General features: G+C 61.8%; 2 protein-coding genes across 2 annotated transcripts in view; one reads left to right on the top strand and one right to left on the bottom strand.

Moving 5' to 3' along the window:
* Window positions 1-82: 82 nt before the first annotated feature.
* MNEG_4257 (ATP citrate (pro-S)-lyase) lies at window positions 83-2,865 on the bottom strand (the record flags this gene model as incomplete). The annotated part of the gene is made up of 9 exons (XM_014047269.1): window positions 83-229; window positions 476-558; window positions 866-969; window positions 1,077-1,136; window positions 1,337-1,434; window positions 1,758-1,877; window positions 2,121-2,177; window positions 2,558-2,641; window positions 2,851-2,865. The coding sequence occupies 9 exons, from the start codon at window positions 2,863-2,865 to the stop codon at window positions 83-85; spliced, it is 768 nt and encodes a 255-aa protein (XP_013902723.1).
* A 2,292-nt stretch (window positions 2,866-5,157) lies between these two features.
* Window positions 5,158-6,784, top strand: part of MNEG_4256 (hypothetical protein) — a gene marked incomplete at both ends in the record, with an annotated part of 2,973 nt that continues 1,346 nt past the window's right edge. Inside the window, 3 exons of the mRNA XM_014047268.1 lie at window positions 5,158-5,640; window positions 5,858-5,946; window positions 6,168-6,525. Of these exons, the coding sequence (XP_013902722.1) occupies window positions 5,158-5,640; window positions 5,858-5,946; window positions 6,168-6,525 (930 nt within the window). The remainder of the gene's footprint in view (window positions 5,641-5,857; window positions 5,947-6,167; window positions 6,526-6,784) is intronic.

Below are 6,784 nucleotides of genomic sequence, written 5' to 3'. Positions count from 1 at the left end.
GGGGGGGGGTGGGGGGTGCTTGAAGGATGCCCTGGTGAGCTTGGGGCACGTTTCTTGGGTCGGTTGGCAGATGAAGAAGTGGTCACATGAGCGGTTGCGGTGCTGCCTTGTGGTGCAGATGGGAGTTCTGACAACGGGCACACCCCGGGCCCCGGCGCCGGCCACCTGTCTTTGGGTCGAGTGTGAAGGGGTTCATCTCCAGCAGGGTGGCGTCTAGGTCGTCGAACACCTGGCCGGGTGTCAAGGGGCGGTCGTGTGCATGGGAGGAGAGGAGAGGGAGCGAAATCCAGTGAACCCTGCGAGGGATCCGGATTCAAACATCGAAGACAGAATCAGACAGAATCAAACCCCCAGCTGTGATGTGTAGACGCGATACAGCGGCCCCGCATGTCAACCTCTGCCTCCCTCAAGAGTCCTGGCCTCACCCACACCTCGCCCCGCGCCCTCCCCCCCTCGGCCATGTGAGTCGCCCCACCTCGAAGCAGTTGCGCAGGAACGCCTCCAGCTTGGGCCGCAGCTCCAACGGCAGCGGCGCCACCAGCGGAGCCAGGGCGTCCCCTGGCGGCGTGCGGCAGGGGGCGGGCAAGACCCGGGAGGTGACCAGATGGGGTTCTCACTGCCAACCCTACGTACTGCAGATGAGGCAGCCATGGCCAGCCGGGCAGCCCGTGGCGCACCCTGCCCATCTACCAGGTGAATCAGTTGCTTGTGGACTGTGCAGCCCCCTAAAGGTTGCCTGCGCCCCGTCAACCAGACAACAGCACGACCCAGCCTTGAAGCACGCCCTCAGGGGTTGACCAGCCAAGAAACAATGCAGCGAAGCCAGCGGCGCTTGCGCCGCGCCGCCCCGCGCCCCCGCCCTCACCTGACGCAGGCGTCCCCGTGGGCAGCGTGACTGTCTTCACCTTGTCCCAGTTCTCCTCAATCTCCACGCCACCCGCGGTGGAGAAGCTGATGTCGCAGCCCAGCCTGGCGGTCAAAGGTGGTCAAAGGCGGTCAAAGGCAGTCAAAGATGTTGTTTCTGGGCGGGCAGATTGAAACTGAAGTGTCATGGCCGCTGTGAATTACGCTTTCACATGGCGCCAAGGGTGATGGTGTACTGCTGCCGCTGCTGCTGCCGCTGCTGCTGCTGAGCACTGCTGGCTCATGTGCTCTTGCCTTGCGGCAACTGCAGGGGACAGCAGACACGCCTAGGCGCCGCCCGTCCTCGGCAGACTGCAACAGGTTGAAACGCTCCCCCCTTGATACAGCTTGGAAGCCTTGCAGCACGCCACCGCCCCATGTGGCGGCTGCTCCCACCGCCAGCGACACACGGCAGCCAAGGCACGAGCCTCACCGCCCCGACTGGATGCTCAGGTAGTACTCGTCCTCGTGCGGCACAAAGGGCTCCACCACAAACGTCGTCACGGGGCCAGACAGGCCGTTGATCAGCACCTGCGGAGGGGGGGACAGTCGGCACGACGGCGGCGTGGGGCAGCCGCGGGGCAGCATGCGAGGAGGGCGCGGGTTGGTTGGTGGGCAGGCGTGCAGATGAGGGGTGGTGGAGCCGGCGCCGCAGCCGCATCATCACGAATAACCATGCGCCTCAAAACATGCATTAGAACCTCAACCGTCCGCAAAGATACTCGACACACACAAGCATCCACCAATCAGCTGAATGCGCTCCCAGGACGCCTCCTCGCGCGCCACACGACAGACATCGCACATCACACATCCTACATGCATTGATGACAAGTGACACGCCACCCCCCACCCACCTCCTTGTTCATGCGCGCCCTGATGAAGGCCTCCGCCTCGCTAAATGTGAGGTTGAGGCCCACCAGGTCGTTCTTGCCGCGCTGGCCAAACAGCATGTCCGGCTTCACAACCAGCTTCACCTGGGTTGGTCCAGGGGTTGCATGATTTCTGGAGGATATCTTGGCACAGGGCATCATGGACATGGCCATGTGCGGGCCTCTGAATGGAGTAATGCCTCAGAATGTGGCGATGCATGCGGCGGGCCAGGTGAAGAGGCAGGCTTCATAAGGGGGCTTTACAGGGCGTCGAATGGCCAGACCGCCACAAACGCAGCGCCCGTCCGCTGCCCCAGATTGTCAGCGGCGGCCATACCAAACGCAAACCTGGTTGAGCCAGGGGTGCTCCGCCAGGAGGTCTGAGTAATTAGTGGCTTGGGTCACCTGGTGACGTGGGTGGTTGCGTGGTTGGGAGGTGCCAGCACGCGTCAGCGCAATTGGGGAATTGAGGGTCCAGCAGAGCGCCTGAAGGGGTGGTGCTCCATGCAAGCGCATGCATGACAGGACATCGTGCAAGTAGCGGCCTGGATCGGCTGGGCGTGCTCCGCATGGGGTGCTTCGAGGTGGTGCTGACGCATGTACCGCCGCCACGCAGGGGCGGTATCACCCCACAGCGGATTGCCATGCGCGGCCACCATGAACCATGGGGTGCTGCACGAACCCTGAACCTTACGCTAGAGTGTTTCAAACGCCGGCGTAGCTCTCATGCCGCGCAGCCGTCATGCTGAACCCTGGATCGCCCCGCCAACATCCAGCAGGCTCACCTGCGCCACATTTATCGGCAGCTCCACGCCGGCAATCCGCTTCATGGCCTCGCGCAGGAGGCGCTTGCCAGTGTACTCGCGCACCTGCACAAGGGGAGGCGACGGGGCGCATTTGACTGCTGCGGATGCACACACTTGCGCCACACGGGCGCACATCGCGCCACTGGCGCCATGCCGGGATCGCCTCGGCCGCAAGGTCCGTGCACGATATGTGTAGCTGCTGTTGGTCCATAGCGATTTCTAAAGTCCAGTTGCTGCTGCATTGGAGCCGCGCGATGCCTACGGGAACCAACCTTCTTGCGCGCCATGCTTCCAGAAGTGCCCAAAACTATGTCAGGCTCAAGATATGGAAAGCAACACTCCACGAGATCTTATGCGAGCGCGTGGGGGCAAGTGAAATCCCAAATGGCCCGAGATCAATGCTCTGGATATGTTGCACGGTGGTGCCCCGTATGATGTTTGATGCGACAAGGTGATATTTTCTGCCAGCTGTATGCACACAGTACCACTGCGGCAAGTGCCGCATGCCCCCTCCACCTGCCCCTGAACTCTCGCCACCCCCAACGCGATAGCAAGTCATGTGCCCATGTGACGGGCAACTTGGGCAGCAGGGGCAACCTGTTTGGATGAACGGCATGGACATGCATCAAAGTTGATTGGCATCGGAAAGCGCAGTTCGACCTGCCCTCTTGTGCTCGGCCCATGCATGGCTTGTGCTCGCCCCGTCACTCATGCCCTATACCTCTGAACTCCTGCCCCACGGCCCGCCAGGGCCGTTCTTGCCTGACCGTAATAAACCATCAACATGCAGGCCCCAGTCATGGTAGCCTGTAGGATCACCCAGCGGCCTGCCTAGACACTGTTGACTTTGATTGATCGAAGCTGACAATGGCCAAGATGAAGGCTCGATTATACAGTCACAGCAAGAGCGGGGCATTTACATGCAGTGCGCAGGTAACTGTGGCGTTTGGCCGAAGTTCTGCAGCAACAAGCGAGTCCCATGAGGTTGGTGAGTTTAGATCTGGGACACAAAAGCCAGATTGCAGAGGATTGAGCTACAGAAAGGGCGCACAGGTGGACAGGGCCCCTGCCCAGCTGGGCAGGCAACACACTTACACGGCATCCGGGTCTTGTACGAACAGCGCAAAAGGCAGCATGGGCGGTGATGCCACGGTGCTGTAGAGCATCAGATGGATCGGGATTCCTTTCGTGGAATCAAGGATGGCAAGCACCCATGTTCCCGCGGCGAGCCCAATGAACGGCATTGACACCACTCCGGAACTTTCGGCGCAGCATTGTTGATGCCCCGCCAGGCTGGTCCGTAATCAGGTCCAGGCCGCTCTCCACCGCACGTCGCTGGACAGGACGGCGCGCAAGCTGGGTTGCCATGTGAAGTTGATGTGGGGAGGCTTGAGTTTAATAGAGGTACTGTACGCAGCCCCCATGACGCCCTCGCTGTCGGTCCGCTCATGCCTGCCGCGCTCGGCAAGCCTTCATGACGAGGAGCGACTGGTGAATGCCGTGGTGCAGTGCCTGCGGGGCTTGGACCCACACCCCTTCCCAGCTTTGCCGCGATTTGGGGCATCACATTGATGTGCGTGGGTCCTTGTCAGCCTTAGCGACAGCGAAAAGTTGCAGCCCTCAGTGAGCGCCTGGTGCTGCAGGAGGGCCGGTTCACCGCCGCTGCCGCCGCTACTGCTGCTGCTGCTGCCGCTTTCGCCGCTGCTGCTGCTGCTGCTGCTGCTGCTGCTGCTGTTGCTGCCGCTGCTGTCGCAGTAAGTGCTTTCTTTGCCTCTGCTTCTGCTTCAGCAGAACCTGCACTCCCTCCGACAGAAGCAAAGGCCACGTGCCGCCCCTGCCATAAACTTCAACTTCGCACATCACTTGCAATCAAATGCCAACTTGTGTATCCCCTCATGTACTGCTGACCAGCTGCAATCGCATCACAATTACGTGGTCGTCGTTGTGTGAGTGCGCCCCTGGTGCGGTTAAGCACCACTTACCTGTGTTGCTCACTTACAAGAGACCCTTGAAGTCACCTCTACAATCAGCTGCAAGGAGCTTGATGGCGTATAAATGTGCTTCCACCCTGATAGTGAATCGAAGACGGCTGACCAGTCAACAGGGTGACAACAAGTGACGCCTCAACCGAATGGTAGTGCGAATGTCGACGCCTATTTAGCAGCCTGGTCACATCAATGCCATCAGTCCTCCAGCCGTACGCGCGATGACCATGGCCGACACAGAACTCCTTGATCTGATAGGTTTTCTGGGCGACTCAACACGCAATGACGTGAGTTCTTATGGCACTCGTATGCCTGCGTACGCCTGGGCGCGATGCTTGAGGATCACAAGCCTCCACACACCTGTCAGCTTGCGGCGCGCCGTTTGCCACCGCATGGGTCGCAAAATAATGAAATATGTTGCTGTGAACCATGCCGCAGCAAGAAAGGCGCAGCGCCTTCGTTGGCCGTGGGCCACCGCCTGTCGGGTGGGCCGCCGCTCGCGTGCGCTGCTACTGTGGCCCTGTTGCCTGCCAGCGTGAGAGGCAAGCGCCCTCCCTCGCCTGGCAACGTGCGTCAACCGCTCAGGTCCAGAAGATGGCCCTTGACATTGTGGCGGGTCTGACGGCCACACAAGAGGGCATCAACCGCCTGAAGCCCGCAGCAGAGCCCCTGGTCACGCGCCTGTTCCGCCTCGTCCCGGACAGGGCCCTGTCCCAGCAGGTCTGCCCGCTGCCGCTGCCCCTGCTGCTGCTGCCGCTGCTGCTGCTGCCGCTGCCGCTGCCGCTGCAAAGTGCGACGGTGGTGCTCGCGACGGTTGCGGCGGCAGTGAAAGGCGAGTTGGCAGCAGCGCTGGCGGATCCAGCGGCTGCTCCGTCCCCATGCCTTCCTTGTATCAACCCGCACCGCACCCTTTGCACCGCTCCTGCTCTGCATGCCCGCTTCATAAAAAAGGCGCTGGCTGCCCTAGTAAACCTGGCCCAGGACGACGACGCGCGCGGCGCCATGGTGAAGCTGCGCGCCGTGTCGCGCGTGCTGGAGGCCATCCGGGAAAAGAGCTGCCCCCACCTGCACCTCTTGGTGGGTATGCACGCACTCGTCGCCTGGTGCCGCCGCGTATTTTAACACTGCAGTGCCAGCACTCCACACCTACTGCGGTGGTACCTTTGCGCAGTGACTGTCAGACACACCTTCTGCTGGACACGGTCACGAACCGTGCACGCTGCGCCCGCACTGCGTATGTCGCACCCGAGTCTCAAAAGCGCCCTCTCGCATCTCCACTCCATGCCATGCGCAGACCATGCTGCTGGCCAACTTGACAGTGGAGGAGGCGGCGTGCGAGGAGCTGCTGCAGCTGGGCAGCGGCGGCATGGAGGGACTGAACATGTGAGGATCCGCCATTGATGGCTCAATAGTGTGTGAACGGTTTGTCTGCCCCCAAAGCAGCCTGTGTGTCTGCGTGCAGCCAAAAGCACTAGGGCGGAGTGCTTCGAGGGGGATTTAAAGGCGCCGTGCTGCACCACGTTTGATGCAGTCGGGGGCCGCGGATCCCGTCAGTCTGTGACTCATGCTCGGAATGCTTGCCGCGTGCGCCGGTGCCATCGCAGGGCGCTGCTGCTGAAGATCTTCATCACCAGCGCGGTCACCCTCGACGCGCCAGTGCCGGGCCCCAGCAGCGCCAACGGCACCAGCAGCAGCGGGGGCGCGGGCGGCGCGGCCTCCCCGTCAGCGGCGGCAGCGGCCCAACCAGGCAGCCTCGCGTCTGCGGCGGCGGATGCGGACCCTTGCCAGCATTTGGGGGCGGTCATTACGAACGTGACGCGGCTGAAAAAGGGGCGGGAGATTTTGCTTGAGCCCGGCCGCGGGCTGCTGCAGGCGCTCGCGGCGCAGCTGGCGCCCGGCAGCAGCGAGCGACGGCGGAGAGGGTGCAGCGCCGCGCTGCGCAACTGCTTCATGTCAGCGGAGGTGAGTGGGAGGTGCACGCGGAGTGCGCCCCTGCGGTCAGCAGTGAAACTCATGAGGCGCACGAGGGTTTTAGGAGACGCAACAAACTTGAGAAGTTGCACGCTGCAGCGCCACATGGTCTGCTGCCCTGGATCTTTCATCGTGTCTTCAAACCGTGTAGCAGCCTGGGCCGGCCTGCTGTTTTTCAAAGCCCATGCTATGTCACACACACACACACACACACACACACACACACACACACACACACACACACACACAC

This window comes from Monoraphidium neglectum, assembly GCF_000611645.1.
Source record: "Monoraphidium neglectum strain SAG 48.87 unplaced genomic scaffold scaffold00581, whole genome shotgun sequence".
In the NCBI taxonomy this organism is placed as follows: Eukaryota; Viridiplantae; Chlorophyta; class Chlorophyceae; order Sphaeropleales; family Selenastraceae; genus Monoraphidium; species Monoraphidium neglectum.
Note: the sequence above shows the minus strand (reverse complement) of the source record. Positions and strands in the feature narration are given on the sequence as shown.